We start from the raw sequence: 17,611 nt of genomic DNA, 5'->3' as shown, positions 1-17,611 counted from the left end.
TTTTGTCCGTCGGACTAGCACACACATGAACGGATTTCTCGGTCCGGCGGAGTTCCGGTGGGAAAATTTAAAACATGTTCTATTTCTAAAGTCTGCCTGATTTTTGGCAAGCAAAGGTCCGATGGAGTCCCACACATGATCGAATTGTCCGACGGACTCGTTCCGTCAGACCTTTGCTGTCAAAAAGTCCGCTCGTGTGTACGCGGCATTAGTCATCTACATCATGAGCTCTGATTTGTGGACGGCAGACTTGGAAGGTCCAATGACGGTGGAATGTGGATAAGGCGGACCCCTTAAAATATTAGGGGGGCTCACAGCTCCCATAGTGACCACGGATTGGAGTCTCCTGGAGGGACAGATCAGAGTCTGCCGGGAAATTGTACTTTTATTCTGATTGTTTAGCTATTTGCTGCTTTTTTCTGGTCGTATTTTTGGTGGATTTCATCATCTTTCATGTTTGTTTTTGGTTGATTGTCGGGTCAGGGTCACTTTTAGCTGCTGTGACCGCCATTGTAAACTCCTTTAACCCTTTTTTGTGTTTTTTTTTTTTTTTTTTTTTTTTTTGTTGCACACGTTTGAAAAATAATTTTAGGCCCCAAACCCCCAAATGTTATGTATTTTCTGAACCCTGGAGAATAAAATGGTGGTGGTTCTCATTTATTGATGTCACAAGATGGTTTATCAGGCACAACATTTCAGTAAAAATTACACAAACGTTAATTTTAGCGCACAAAGATTAATATAACATCCAATGTTTTTGTAAAATATAAAAAAAGATGAAGTTGTGGCGAGTAAATAGATACCAAACATGTCACACAGGAAAATTTTACACGCCCACAAAATGATGACAGACTTCAGTCCCCTATATTTACTATAGGTGGCGCCCCTCCCCCAGGTCCTCAGTTTAGAGTGAGTAATAACGGGTCGGGGATTTTTGCTTTGCCTCCGGTGTGTGAGGGGATATGTGTTCCATGTGTGCAGCAATCGTTGTTTTCATGCGGGTGTGTCTACATTCACATGTACATGGGGGGGTGGGGTGGACTCTAATTTTTTTTTTTGGGGGGGGGGGGGGATTGATGAGTGCTCGGGTGTAACATTATTTTTTGTCTGAAGTGACAATATACTCTGCATGTCACTTAGCAGCTAGGAGAGATCAGCGAATGGATGTTCACTGCTCTCCCTCCCCTCCACCCAGAGACGCCCGCCGTAGGTGGGACAGAAGAGCCCGGGAAGCCCCCAAAAAAGGCCCCTCCCCCACACTGTTTGTGTTAGCCCCCCATGGCAGCGTCCCGCCCCCCCCCTCCCCCATGGCAGCCCCAGGCTTCCGATGTCTTTTCTGATAGCAGTATCCCCATTAACCCTAAAATAGGCAGAATTTAACTGCAAGATCCCCCCAACCCACCAATAGACCTCAGAGGGGTTCACTTGTATGTTTGGGTTGCAACGGCTGTGTGCCATAGTGGGTGTGGCTTAAAAGGGGCAGAACCTGGGTGTAGCACTGCACACACGTGTCATAATGTACAGGAGATTCTCACAGACACACCGAGTGCAGGGGTCAGGAGTGTGTAACATACAACATAATGTACACAGTGCACCATCCTCTGCCCTACTGACACCATCCTCTGCCCTACTGACACCATCCTCTGCCCTACTGACACCTTCCACTGCTCTACTGACACCATTCTCCGCTTTACTGACACCGTCCACTGCCCTACTGGTACTGTCCACTGCCCTACTGACACCGTCCACTGCCCTACTGACACCGTCCACTGCCCTACTGACACCGTCCACTGCCCTACTGACACCATCCACTGCTCTACTGACACCAACCACTGCTCTACTGACACTGTCCTCTGCTCAACTGACACCATCCACTGCCCTACTGACACCGTCCTCTGCTCTACTGATACCATTCTCCGCTTTACTGACACCATCCACTGCCCTACTGGTACTGTCCACTGCCCTACTGACACCGTCCACTGCCCTACTGACACCATCCATTGCCCTACTGACACCGTCCACTGCCCTACTGACACCGTCCACTGCCCTACTGACACCATCCACTGCCCTACTGACACCATCCACTGCCCTACTGACACCATCCACTGCCCTACTGACACCATCCACTGCCCTACTGACACATCCATTGCCCTACTGACACCGTCCACTGCTCTACTGACACATCCATTGCCCTACTGACACCATCCATTGCCCTACTGACACCTTCCACTGCTCTACTGACACCATTCTACGCTTTACTGATACTGTCCACTGCCCTACTGACACCGTCCACTGCCCTACTGACACCGTGCTCTGCCCTACTGACACCATCCATTGCCCTACTGACACCATCCACCAGTGGTGGGACAAGGCCATCGAAAGCCCAGGGCAAAACTGCCAAATTGTGCCCCCCCACCCCTCCCCCCACAAAAAATTTTTTTTGCCACTCTACGATATTACTTTTATAGCACAAACCCCCAAAATCCCCCTTCTAGCACAAATCCTCTTCTCACATCCCTCTTCTTCCCAACACAAATCCCCCCAAATCACCACTCCTAGCACAGCTCCCAAATTTGCTCTCCTAGAACAATTCTTACCCCCTGACGCCCCCCCGACTCCCCTTCGTAACACAGATCCCCCTCCCCCAGCCTCCTTGTGGTGCCCCCCTATACCACAGCAGTGCCCAGGGCAGCCGTCCCTCCTGCCCACCCCTTGTCCCGGCCCTGCTGTCCACTGCTCTACTGACACCATTCTCCGCTTTACTGACACCATCCTCTGCCCTACTGACAACGTCCACTGCCCTACTAACACCATCCTCTGCCCTACTCACACCGTCCACTGCTCTACTGACACCGTCCTCTGCCCTACTGACACTCTCCTCTGCCCTACTGACACCGTCCACTGCTCTACTGACACCGTCCACTGCCCTACTATTGACACCATCCTCTGCCCTACTGACACCATCCTCTGCCCTACTGACACCGTTCTCTGCCCTACTGACACCGTCCTCTGCTCTACTGACACCGTTCACTGCCCTACTACTGACACCATCCTCTGCCCTACTGACACCATCCTCTGCCCTACTGACACCGTCCTCTGCCCTACTGACACCGTCCTCTGCCCTACTGACACCGTCCTCTGCCCTACTGACACTGTCCACTGCCCTACTGACACCATCCTCTGCCCTACTGACACCGTCCTCTGCCCTACTGACACCGTCCTCTGCTCTACTGACACCGTCCACTGCCCTACTACTGACACCGTCCACTGCTCTACTGACACCGTCCTCTGCCCTACTGACACCGTCCACTGCTCTACTGACACCGTCCTCTGCCCTACTGACACTGTCCTCTGCCCTACTGACACTGTCCACTGCCCTACTGACACCGTCCTCTGCCCTACTACTGACACCATCCTCTGCCCTACTACTGACACCCTCCTCTGCCCTACTGACACCATCCTCTGCTCTACTGACACCGTCCTCTGCCCTACTGACACCGTCTACTGCTCTACTGACACCGTCCTCTGCCCTACTGACACCGTCCTCTGCCCTACTGACACCGTCCTCTGCCCTACTGACACCGTCTACTGCTCTACTGACACCGTCCTCTGCCCTACTGACACCGTCCTCTGCCCTACTGACACCATCCACTGCTCTACTGACACCGTTCTCTGCTCTACTGACACCGTCCACTGCCCTACTATTGACACCATCCTCTGCCCTACTGACACCATCCTCTGCCCTACTGACACTGTCCACTGCCCTACTGACACCGTCCTCTGCCCTACTACTGACACCATCCTCTGCCCTACTACTGACACCCTCCTCTGCCCTACTGACACCATCCTCTGCTCTACTGACACCGTCCACTGCTCTACTGACACCGTCCACTGCTCTACTGACACCGTCCACTGCTCTACTGACACCGTCCTCTGCCCTACTGACACCGTCCTCTGCCCTACTGACACCTTCCTCTGCCCTACTGACACCTTCCTCTGCTGTACTGACACCCTCCTCTGCCCTACTGACACCATCCTCTGCTCTACTGACACCGTCCACTGCTCTACTGACACCGTCCACTGCTCTACTGACACCGTCCTCTGCCCTACTGACACCGTCCTCTGCCCTACTGACACCTTCCTCTGCCCTACTGACACCTTCCTCTGCTGTACTGACACCATCCTCTGCCCTACTGACACCGTCCTCTGCCCTACTGACACCGTCCTCTGCTCTACTGACACCGTCCTCTGCCCTACTGACACCGTCCTCTGCCCTACTGACACCGTCCTCTGCCCTACTGACACCATCCACTGCTCTACTGACACCATCCACTGCTCTACTGACACCGTCCACTGCCCTACTGACACCGTCCTCTGCCCTACTGACACCGTCCTCTGCTCTACTGACACCGTCCTCTGCTCTACTGACACCGTCCTCTGCTCTACTGACACCGTCCTCTGCCCTACTGACACCGTCCTCTGCTCTACTGACACCGTCCTCTGCTCTACTGACACCGTCCTCTGCTCTACTGACACCATCCACTGCTCTACTGACACCATCCACTGCTCTACTGACACCGTCCACTGCCCTACTGACACCGTCCTCTGCCCTACTGACACCGTCCTCTGCTCTACTGACACCGTCCTCTGCTCTACTGACACCATCCACTGCTCTACTGACACCGTCCACTGCCCTACTGACACCGTCCTCTGCCCTACTGACACCGTCCTCTGCTCTACTGACACCATCCTCTGCTCTACTGACACCGTCCTCTGCTCTACTGACACCGTCCTCTGCTCTACTGACACCGTCCTCTGCCCTACTGACACCATCCTCTGCCCTACTGACACCATCCACTGCTCTGACACCATCCACTGCTCTGACACCATCCACTGCTCTACTGACACCGTTCTCTGCCCTACTGACACCGTCCACTGCTCTACTGACACCGTCCACTGCCCTACTATTGACACCATCCTCTGCCCTACTGACACCATCCTCTGCCCTACTGACACCATTCTCTGCCCTACTGACACCGTCCTCTGCTCTACTGACACCGTCCTCTGCTCTACTGACACCGTTCACTGCCCTACTACTGACACCATCCTCTGCCCTACTGACACCATCCTCTGCCCTACTGACACCGTCCTCTGCTCTACTGACACCGTCCTCTGCCCTACTGACACCGTCCACTGCTCTACTGACACCGTCCACTGCCCTACTGACACTGTCCTCTGCCCTACTGACACTGTCCACTGCCCTACTGACACCGTCCACTGCCCTACTGACACCGTCCTCTGCTCTACTGACACCGTCCACTGCCCTACTACTGTCACTGTCCACTGCTCTACTGACACCGTCCTCTGCCCTACTGACACCGTCCACTGCTCTACTGACACCGTCCACTGCTCTACTGACACTGTCCACTGCCCTACTGACACTGTCCACTGCCCTACTGACACCGTCCTCTGCCCTACTACTGACACCATCCTCTGCCCTACTACTGACACCCTCCTCTGCCCTACTGACACCATCCTCTGCTCTACTGACACCGTCCACTGCTCTACTGACACCGTCCTCTGCCCTACTGACACCATCCTCTGCCCTACTGACACCATCCTCTGCCCTACTGACACCTTCCTCTGCTGTACTAACACCATCCTCTGCCCTACTGACACCATCCTCTGCCCTACTGACACCATCCTCTGCCCTACTGACACCGTCCTCTGCTCTACTGACACTGTCCTCTGCCCTACTGACACTGTCCTCTGCTCTACTGACACCGTCCTCTGCCCTACTGACACCATCCACTGCTCTACTGACACCGTCCTCTGCCCTACTGACACCGTCCTCTGCCCTACTGACACCATCCTCTGCTCTACTGACACCGTCCTCTGCCCTACTGACACCGTCTACTGCTCTACTGACACCACCCTCTGCCCTACTGACACCATCCACTGCCCTACTGACACCATCCTCTGCTCTACTGACACTGTCCTCTGCCCTACTGACACCATCCTCTGCCCTACTGACACCGTCCTCTGCTCTACTGACTGCTTAACTCAGAGGGTCTTCAAACTATGGCCCTCCAGTTGTTCAGGAACTACAATTCCCATCATGCCCAGTCATGTCTGTGAATGTCAGAGTTTTACACATATATATATATATATATATATATATATATACAGTGCCTTGTGAAAGTATTCGGCCCCCTTGAACTTTTCAACCTTTTGCCACATTTCAGGCTTCAAACATAAAGATATAAAATTTTTATTTTTTGTGAAGAATCACCAACAAGTGGGACACAATTGTGAAGTGGAACGAAATCTATTGGATTTTTGAAACTTTTTTAACTAATAAAAAAATGAAAAGTGGGGCGTGCAGAATGATTCGGCCCCCTTGCGTTAATACTTTGTAGAGCCGCCTTTTGCTGCGATTACAGCTGCAAGTCGCTTGGGGTGTCTCTATCAGTTTTGCACATCGAGAGACTGAAATTCTTGCCCATTCTTCCTTGCAAAACAGCTGGAGCTCAGTGAGGTTGGATGGAGAGCGTTTGTGAACAGCAGTTTTCAGCTCTTTCCACAGATTCTCAATTGGATTCAGGTCTGGACTTTGACTTGGCCATTCTAACACCTGGATACGTTTATTTGTGAACCATTCCTTTGTAGATTTTGCTGTATGTTTGGGATCATTGTCTTGTTGGAAGATAAATCTCCGTCCCAGTTTCAGGTCTTTTGCAGACTCCAACAGGTTTTCATCCAGAATGGTCCTGTATTTGGCTGCATCCATCTTCCCCTCAATTTTAACCATCTTCCCTGTCCCTGCTGAAGAAAAGCAGGCCCAAACCATGATGCTGCCACCACCATGTGTGACAGTGGGGATGGTGTGTTGAGGGTGATGAGCTGTGTTGCTTTTACGCCAAACATATCGTTTTGCATTGTGGGCAAAAAGTTGGATTTTGGTTTCATGTGACCAGAGCACCTTCTTCCACATGTTTGGTGTGTCTCCCAGGTGGCTTGTGGCAAACTTTAGACAAGACTTTTTATGGATATCTTTGAGAAATGGCTTTCTTCTTGCCACTCTTCCATAAAGGCCAGATTTGTGCAGTGTACGACTGATTGTTGTCCTATGGACAGACTCTCCCACCTCAGCTGTAGTTCTCTGCAGTTCATCCAGAGTGATCATGGGCCTCTTGGCTGCATCTCTGATCAGTCTTCTCCTTGTCTGAGCTGAAAGTTTAGAGGGACAGCCAGGTCTTGGTAGATTTGCAGTGGTCTGATACTCCTTCCATTTCAAAATGATCGCTTGCACAGTGCTCCTTGGGATGTTTAAAGCTTGGGAAATCTTTTTGTATCCAAATCCGGCTTTAAACTTCTCCACAACAGTATTACGGACCTGCCTGGTGTGTTCCTTGGTCTTCATGATGCTCTCTGCGCTTTCAACAGAACCCTGAGACTATCACAGAGCAGGTGCATTTATACAGAGACTTGATTACACACAGGTGGATTCTATTTATCACCATCAGTCATTTAGGACAACATTGGATCATTCAGAGATCCTCGCTGAACTTCTGGAGTGAGTTTGCTGCACTGAAAGTAAAGGGGCCGAATAATTTTGCACGCACCACTTTTCAGTTTTTTATTTGCTAAAAAAAGTTTAAAATATCCAATAGATTTCGTTCCACTTCACAATTGTGTCCCACTTGTTGGTGATTCTTCACAAAAAATTAAAATTTTATATCTTTATGTTTGAAGCCTGAAATATGGCAAAAGGTTGAAAAGTTCAAGGGGGCCAAATACTTTAGCAAGGCACTGTGTATATATATAAATATGTTTTTGAGCATTGTGCAGCTCTAACTGACAGTGTTCGTGTTTTAACTCTGACATTTCTTTTATTAATCTAATCATATTTCATGGGCACGCTTTTTTTATTTTTTATTATTTAACAATGCCCCTTTAAATCCCCCCTCCCCCCCCCCTTTCGAGCGTTAACACAATTCGGCCGCTGTTCACTGCAGCGCGCTATGTCAGCCTCCTAACTGCTCTCCAAGGGTAACTCCAAGGTGTCCGAAGTCTCTTACAATCCTATAACTTGTACTACAAAAAAAAAAAAATGGCCGTGCGCCGCTAAAGTGTTCAGGTTTGGCTTGAAGAAAAGGTGGCGACCCCGGGACGGACGGGCGGACGGACGGACGGACGGGCATCGCTCTCCGCCTGGGAAACACACAACACTGGTCTGCCGGAGCAGAAAAAGGTTGGTAAAAAGCTGTTATGCCCGGCACACACGGTCAGACTCGTCTTGCATACACGCGGTAGCACAAAGTTGTTGGTAAAATCCGATCGTTCTGAACGCGGTGACGTAGAACGCGCACGACGGGACTATAAACCGGCCAGTAGCCAATAGCTTTCGTCTCGTAATTTATTCTGAGCGTGCGCGGCACTTTGTCCGTCGGAATTAGATGGACTAACTAGATGGACTAGATGGACTTGTGTCTTTTTTCAACCAGACTAACTATGTAACTGTCTACACACGATCGGAATTTAATTAAAATTTTGTTGTTTGTTGAAAATTTTAGATCCTGCTCTCAAACTTTGTGTGTGTCGGAAATTCAGACTGAAAAAGTTCCGATGGAGCCCACACACGCGATCGGATTTTCCGACAACACGTTGTAAAGTTCTGAGCGTGTGTAGGGGGCATTAAGCTGTGTTTGTGGGAGCTGACAAGCTGTGGGCTCGCCCAGCCCGGTAGTTATAGGACCTGTGTATGTATGTATTGTGTAGTGCCGAGACACGGCTCGGTTTTCTTGTTTTGCTATTTTTGTTCCTATTTGTTTTCTGGAACTGTGTACAGCCCCTGTATATAGACCCGTATATAGACCTGTATATAGACCCGTATATAGACCTGTATATAGACCCGTATATAGACCTGTATATAGACCTGTATATAGACCCATATATAGACCTGTATATAGACCCGTATATAGACCTGTATATAGACCCGTATATAGACCCGTATATAGACCTGTATATAGACCCGTATATGGACCTGTATATAGACCCATATATAGACCTGTATATAGACCCGTATATAGACCTGTATATGGACCCGTATATAGACCCGTATATAGACCTGACCTGTATATAGACCCATATATAGACCTATATATAGACCTGTATATGGACTTGTATATAGACCCGTATATAGACCCATATGTAGACCTGTATATAGACCTGTATATAGACCCGTATATAGACCCGTATATAGACCTGTATATAAACCCGTATATAGACCTGTATATAGACCCGTATATAGACCCGTATATAGACCCATATATAGACCTGACTTGTATATAGACCTGTATATAGACCCGTATATAGACCCGTATATAGACCTGTATATAGACCCGTATATAGACCTGTATATAGACCCATATATAGACCTATATATAGACCCGTATATGGACTTGTATATAGACCCGTATGTAGACCTGTATATAGACCCATATATAGACCTGACCTGTATATAGACCTGTATATAGACCCGTATATAGACCCGTATATAGACCCGTATATGGACCTGTATATAGACCCGTATATAGACCCGTATATAGACCCGTATATAGACCTGACCCGTATATAGACCCGTATATGGACCTGTATATAGACCCGTATATAGACCTGTATATAGACCCGTATATAGACCTGACCCGTATATAGACCTGACCCGTATATAGACCCGTATATAGACCTGTATATAGACCTGTATATAGACCTGTATATAGACCCGTATATAGACCCGTATATACCACCAATAAACACCGCACTGTTTGTCACTACCTCTGTCTCTGCCTCACTGGATTTGGTATCTGTGCCAGAAAGACTGCTCATCCCAGGGAGAGTTGTACCCGCTGCCTGTCCCCCCCCCAGGTTACATACGGTGGAGGCTGCGACCAGCTGTAGTAAGTTACTACTTATAGGACCAGTACCTAAAGCGACTAAACATGGAGGAAATCCTCAAACACATGCAACATAATGTACAGGGTGTAGGAGTCGGGAATGTGTAACATACAATATAATGTATCCAGTGCAGGGTTCAGGAGTGTGTAACATACAACATACTGTACAGGGCGCAGAGGTCAGAAATGTATAACATACAACATAATGTACACAGTGCAGGGTTTGGGAATGTGTAACATACAACATAATGTATACAATGTAGGGGTCAGGAGTGTGTAATATACATACTGTACAGGGTGCAGGGTTCAGGGGTGTGTAATATGCAACATAATGTACACAATGCAGGGGTCAAGAGTGTGTCACATACAACATAATGTACACAGTAAAGGAGTCAGGAGTGTGTAATATACACAACATAATGTACATAATGCAGAGGTCAGGAGTGTGTAACATACATACTGTACAGGGTGCAGAGGTCAGGAGTGTGTAATATGCAACATAATGTACACAATGCAGGGGTCAAGAGTGTGTCACATACAATATAATGTACACAGTAAAGGAGTCAGGAGTGTGTAACGTACAACAAAATGTACAGGGTTTGGGAATGTGTAACATACAACATAATGGGCACAGTGCAGGGGTCAGGAGTGTGTAATATACACAATATAATGTGCACAGTGCAGGGGTCAAGAGTGTGTCACATACAACATAATGTACAGGGCGCAGAGGTCAGAAATGTATAACATACAACATAATGTACACAGTGCAGGGTTTGGGAATGTGTAACATACAACATAATGTATACAATGTAGAGGTCAGGAGAGTGTAATATACATACTGTACAGGATGCAGGGTTCAGGAGTGTGTAACATACAACATAATGTGCAGGGTTTGGGAATGTGTAACATACAACATAATGGGCTCAGTTTAGGGGTCAGGGGTGTGTAATATACACAACATAATGTGACAGTGCAGAGCTCAGGATTGTGTAAGGGTTTGGGAATGTGTAACATACAACATAATGGGCACAGTGCAGGGGTCAGGAGTGTGTCACATACAACATAATGTACACAGTAAAGGAGTCAGGAGTGTGTAATATACACAACATAATGTACATAATGCAGAGGTCAGGAGTGTATAACATACATACTGTACAGGGTGCAGAGGTCAGGAGTGTGTAATATGCAGCATAATGTACACAATGCAGGGGTCAAGAGTATGTCACATACAACATAATGTACACAGTAAAGGAGTCAGGAATGTGTAACATACAACAAAATGTACAGGGTGTAGGGTTCAGGAGTGTGTAACATACAACATAATGGGCACAGTGCAGGGGTCAGGAGTGTGTAATATACACAACATAATGTACAGGGCGCAGAGGTCAGGAGTGTGTAATATATAACAAAATGTACAGGGTGCAGGGTTCAGGAGTGTGTAACATACAACATAATGGGCGCAGTGCAGAGGTCAGGAGTGTGTAACATACAACATAATGTACAGGGTGCAGGGGTCATTTTAACTCCTAGCAGAGATCTCACCTCACAATACTTGAAGACAGGGTAACGTCTTCTGTGGTTTGTTCCCAGGATCAGCATAGAATACCAGGAACATATTACACGTGTGACCGGCCTGGGTGACAGAAGAGCCGATGTCTTCTATGCAACAGATTGCCGCCATGAAGGATACGCTGGCCCACGTGCTCTCAGAACGCTCATTAGAGTGCAAGCTCTTGGCCACCCTGGGATGCCTCCTAGCTGCATCGGTGTACGGCCTGAGATGGAGGAAGAGACGCCGTATCCTCAGGAGGATGGAGGAGGAGAGGGAGAGGAGGGAGGACAGTGTGCTCCTCATGCAGGAGGCTCTGCGCAGATTTCTCCAGCAGGTACTGTGCACTAAATATCTATTTCCTGTTCTATAGAAAGGAGGACGCCTCCACTCAGATCATATTTACTAAGTGAGGATTTATCATCACCACCACATTGCTGCACATCTAATGCTCAGTCATTGCTAACTGATTTTAGTAAATGATATTGAACCTGCTGTGCGTACCAGACGACCCCGAGAACCTCCAACTGTAATGAAGAGCCGCTGCTAGAACTCATGACAGTCTACCTGACAGCCCCCCCCCCCCCCCCAGAAAATCTCAAAATGATATTTTTGCTACAGATGCACTAAAATCGTTATTTGTGACACAAACACAACTGAACAAAATCCCTGCCGAATCTAAAACTGTTAATTTGTAGGAACCAGTGGCAGTTGATGCTCAAATTTTTTTTGGGGGGGTGCAAACAAACCCCATCAAATGCAGCCTCACTGTGCCCATCAAATGCAGCCTCACTGTGCCCCATCAAATGCAGCCTCACTGTGCCATCAAACGCAGCCTCACTGTGCCCCATCAAATGCAGCCTCGCTGTGCCCCATCAAATGCAGCCTCGCTGTGCCCCATCAAATGCAGCCTCGCTGTGCCCCATCAAATGCAGCCTCGCTGTGCCCCATCAAATGCAGCCTCGCTGTGCCCCATCAAATGCAGCCTCGCTGTGCCCCATCAAATGCAGCCTCGCTGTGCCCCATCAAATGCAGCCTCGCTGTGCCCCATCAAATGCAGCCTCACTGTGCCCCATCAAATGCAGCCTCGCTGTGCCCCATCAAATGCAGCCTCGCTGTGCCCCATCAAATGCAGCCTCGCTGTGCCCCATCAAATGCAGCCTCGCTGTGCCCCATCAAATGCAGCCTCACTGTGCCCCATCAAATGCAGCCTCGCTGTGCCCCATCAAATGCAGCCTCGCTGTGCCCCATCAAATGCAGCCTCGCTGTGCCCCACCAAATGCAGCCTCACTATGCCCATCAAATGCAGCCTCGCTGTGCCCCATCAAATGCAGCCTCACTGTGCCCATCTAATGCAGCCTCACTGTGCCATATCAAACGCTCCCATTGTACCCATCAAACGCAGCCACTGTGCCATATCAAATGCTGCCAGTGTGCCCCCTGCCCGCTGTCTGTAATTACCCTGTCTCGGTGGCGGTAGGACAGCTCCTCAATGCCTTTTCCCATCCTCTGCTATGACTGAACTCCTGATATCACAGTGCCTGTCGTTTCAGCCAATCAGGTGACAGGTAATAGATCCAAGCACCTGATTGGCGGAGAGACGCTTTTGTGTTAGGTAAGCGAATATTCATTCATTCTAACATAGCTGAGTGACCTGCGAGCGCCCAGCATGTCCCTCTGTCCCTCATTCCTCCTCATTTGTTCCTCATGTTGCTCTAAACGATATAAATTTGAATATAAAATGCACTTTTTATCTATCAAAAAGTGTTTTCCAGCGGTAAACCTTTCATCTGATTTCTAAATTGCTGAAAGCGAATATAAAGGAATAGACGTGGTGAAAAATCACTTGTGGGTTTAACCAATCTTGTTTTTTTGTACAATTCTCCTTTAAGGGGGCGTGGCCAGGGGTGTGTCCTATGCCTGCATACTCTGCGTACTTTTGCTGATAGGTGTCCATCATTCCCATCTCCAAAGGTTGGGAGGTATGCCAATGCAGGAGGGGGGCTGTACTACTTTATCGGTGGCCAGGGGCGTTGCTGGGTCTACAAAAGATCTGGGGCTAGAGCCCATAGCAGCGTAGTAAAGAAAGTCATACGCTTGGGTGGGCATACACATGTATATACAGTAATATACATGTGTGTGTGTGTGTACATCCCCAGAGAGCCCTTCACTTACATCAGGGTCCCCAGAGAGCCCCCCCTTACATCAGGGTCCCCAGAGAGCCCCCCCTTACATCAGGGTCCCCAGAGAGCCCCCCTTACATCAGTGTCCCCAGAGAGCCTTCCCCTTACATCAGTGTCCCCAGAGAGCCCCCCCTTACATCAGTGTCCCCAGAGAGCCCCCCCTTACATAAGGGTCCCCAGAGAGCCTCCTCTTTACATCAGGGTCCCCAGAGAGCCCCCCCTTATATCAGAACCCCCAGAGAGCCCCCTCCCCTTACATCAGGGTCCCCAGAGAGCCCCCCCTTACATCAGGGTCCCCAGAGAGCCTCCTCTTTACATCAGGGTCCCCAGAGAGCCTCCTCTTTACATCAGGGTCCCCGGAGAGCCCCCCCTTACATCAGGGTCCCCAGAGAGCCCCCCCTTACATCAGTGTCCCCAGAGAGCCCCCCCTTACATCAGTGTCCCCAGAGAGCCCCCCCCCTTACATCAGGGTTCCCAGAGAGCCCCCCCCTTACATCAGGGTCCCCAGAGAGCCCCCCCTTACATAAGGGTCCCCAGAGAGCCTCCTCTTTACATCAGGGTCCCCAGAGAGCCCCCCCTTATATCAGAACCCCCAGAGAGCCCCCTCCCCTTACATCAGGGTCCCCAGAGAGCCCCCCCTTACATCAGGGTCCCCAGAGAGCCTCCTCTTTACATCAGGGTCCCCAGAGAGCCCCTCCTTACATCAGGGTCCCCGGAGAGCCCCCCCTTACATCAGGGTCCCCAGAGAGCCTCCTCTTTACATCAGGGTCCCCAGAGAGCCTCCTCTTTACATCAGAGTCCCAGAGAGCCTCCCCCTTGCATCAGAGTCCCCAGAGAGCCCCCCCCCCTTACATCAGGGTCCCCAGAGAGCCTCCTCTTTACATCAGGGTCCCCAGAGAGCCTCCTCTTTACATCAGGGTCCCCAGAGAGGCTCCTCTGTACATCAGGGTCCCCAGAGAGCCTCCTCTTTACATCAGGGTCCCCAGAGAGCCTCCTCTTTACATCAGGGTCCCCAGAGAGGCTCCTCTTTACATCAGAGTCCCCAGAGAGCCCCCCTTACAGTGAGGTCCCCAGAGAGCCCCCCTTACATTAGGGTCCCCAGAAAGCCCCTCCATTAAAATCAGGGTCCCCAGAGAGCTTCCCCCTTACATTAGGGTCCCCAGAAAGCCCCCCCATTAAAATCAGGGTCCCCAGAGAGCTTCCCCCTTGCATCAGAGTCCCCAGAGAGATTCCACCTTGTATCAGGGTCCCCAGAAAACCCCCCACTTACATCAGGGTCCTCAGACAGCCTCCCCTCCCCTTGGGGACCCCTGCAGAGACTCGGGGCTATGGGCCCCAGATTTAGGGCTATAGCCCCAAAAGCCACCCTCTAGTGGCGCCACTGTCGGTGGCCCTGGCTATAATTATTCTGCATGGAATCTCCATGGACATTTTCCTTCCCTGGTGGGTATTGGTTTATGTGGTGTCACTACCTGGGGATCATATCATGTCTAGGGAGATCATATCATGTGTAGGGAGATCATATCATGTCTAGGGAGATCATATCATGTCTAGGGAGATCATATGTCTAGGGAGGTCATGTCATGTCTAGGGAGATCATGTCATGTCTAGGGAGATCATATCATGTGTAGGGAGATCACGTCATGTCTAGGGAGATCATGTCATGTCTAGGGAGATCACGTCATGTCTAGGGAGGTGATGTCATGTCTAGGGAGATCATATCATGTCTAGGGAGATCATATCATGTGTAGGAAGATCACGTCATGTCTAGGGAGATCATGTCATGTCTAGGGAGATCACGTCATGTCTAGGGAGGTCATATCATGTCTAGGGAGATCATGTCATGTCTAGGGAGATCATGTCATGTCTAGGGAGCTCATGTCATGTCTAGGGAGATCATGTCATGTCTAGGGAGATCATATCATGTCTAGGGAGATCATATCATGTCTAGGGAGATCAGATCATGTGTAGGGAGATCATGTCATGTCTAGGGAGATCATATCATGTCTAGGGAGATCATATCATGTCTAGGGAGATCATATCATGTCTAGGGAGATCATATCATGTCTAGGGAGATCATATCATGTGTAGGAAGATCACGTCATGTCTAGGGAGATCATGTCATGTCTAGGGAGATCACGTCATGTCTAGGGAGATCATGTCATGTCTAGGGAGATCACGTCATGTCTAGGGAGGTCATGTCATGTCTAGGGAGATCATGTCATGTCTAGGGAGATCACGTCATGTCTAGGGAGGTCATGTCATGTCTAGGGAGATCATGTCATGTCTAGGGAGATCATGTCATGTCTAGGGAGATCACGTCATGTCTAGGGAGATCACGTCATGTCTAGGGAGATCATGTCATGTCTAGGGAGATCATATCATGTCTAGGGAGATCAGATCATGTGTAGGGAGATCAGATCATGTGTAGGGAGATCAGATCATGTGTAGGGAGATCAGATCATGTGTAGGGAGATCAGATCATGTGTAGGGAGATCATATCATGTGTAGGGAGATCATATCATATATAGGGAGATCTTTAGGTTAAAATACTCCACAGACCTCTTGGCCAGTTCCTTGTAGACCCAGACCTGGATCCTAACAATGGTGGAGCGGTAAGTTGGGGTCATGTCTATGGAGATCTTTTGCGGCTGGTCCCAGTCCTTACTGGTCCCCATGTCTTCCTGCAGAACCCCGGCCCGGATCACACGAGGATTCTGGGTCTGACGTTGGTGGAGTTGGCTGAAGAGCTGAAAGGCGGCGCTCTGTCTCCGGAGACGGCGCTCTACGTCTATGTCAGGAAGGTAATTCAATCATTAACTGGACAACCGGAACCCCATAGATATGATTTCACTGAACTCCCCGGTTTTATTTTATACTTTGATATATTTATAAATCGATATTTTATATTGCTGTATTTTATTATTCTATAAAGTCACTGATAGTGTACAGTATCTCCCAAAAGTAAGCACACCCCTCAGTCACTTTTCTGTAAATCTTTTCTCCTATCTTTTCATGTGACAACACTGAAGAAATGACACTTGTCTACAATGTAAAGTAGTGAGTGTACAGCTTGTATAGCGGTGCTGGTACACTAGTTGTGTAAAATCGAATGCTATGCACAGTTATATAATTGGCTATTATTCTGCCATCTTGTGGTTATTTTTGTTGTAGCGCCATCCTTTTCTGTTATCTGTGTTCTCTCCCACATTGTGATGTTCTTCCTTGTGCCTCACCTCCCTCCATACCCCAGATGATGTGCCTCACCTCCCTCCATACCCCAGATGATGTGCCTCACCTCCCTCCATACCCCAGATGATGTGCCTCACCTCCCTCCATACCCCAGATGATGTGCCTCACTTCCTCCATACCCCAGATGATGTGCCTCACTTCCTCCATACCCCAGATGATGTGCCTCACCTCCCTCCATACCCCAGATGATGTGCCTCACCTCCCTCCATACCCCAGATGATGTGCCTCACCTCCCTCCATACCCCAGATGATGTGCCTCACCTCCCTCCATACCCCAGATGATGTGCCTCACCTCTCTCCATACCATACCATCTCCCTCCATACCATCTCTCCATACCCCAGATGATGTGCCTCACCTCTCTCCATACCCCAGATGATGTGCCTCACCTCCCTCCATACCCCAGATGATGTGCCTCACCTCCCTCCATACCCCAGATGATGTGCATCTCCTTCCTCCATACCCCAGATGATGTGCCTCACCTTCCTCCATACCCCAGATGATGTGCCTCACCTCCCTCCATACCCCAGATGATGTGCCTCACCTCTCTCCATACCCCAGATGATGTGCCTCACCTCCCTCCATACCCCAGATGATGTGCCTCACCTCCCTCCATACCCCAGATGATGTGCATCTCCTTCCTCCATACCCCAGATGATGTTACATACCTCAC

General features: G+C 49.5%; 1 protein-coding gene across 3 annotated transcripts in view; it reads left to right on the top strand.

The window, feature by feature from the left end:
- The window catches only part of LOC143926712 (vitamin D3 hydroxylase-associated protein-like), a 70,352-nt gene that overhangs the window by 18,469 nt on the left and 34,272 nt on the right, over positions 1–17,611 (top strand). For 2 of the 3 annotated variants that reach the window (XM_077450731.1, XM_077450729.1), the window contains exons 2-3: positions 11,547–11,842; positions 16,379–16,492. In XM_077450731.1, the coding sequence (XP_077306857.1) occupies positions 11,609–11,842; positions 16,379–16,492 (348 nt within the window). In that variant the 5' untranslated portion in view covers positions 11,547–11,608. Of the gene's footprint in view, positions 1–8,110; positions 8,255–11,546; positions 11,843–16,378; positions 16,493–17,611 lie in introns of those variants that run through there. The other variant, XM_077450730.1, reaches the window with a different exon arrangement.

Source organism: Lithobates pipiens, unplaced genomic scaffold (assembly GCF_037356315.1).
Source record: "Lithobates pipiens isolate NorthernLeopardFrog02 unplaced genomic scaffold, aLitPip1_a1.2 Scaffold_23, whole genome shotgun sequence".
NCBI lineage: Eukaryota > Metazoa > Chordata > Amphibia > Anura > Ranidae > Lithobates > Lithobates pipiens.
Note: the sequence above shows the minus strand (reverse complement) of the source record. Positions and strands in the feature narration are given on the sequence as shown.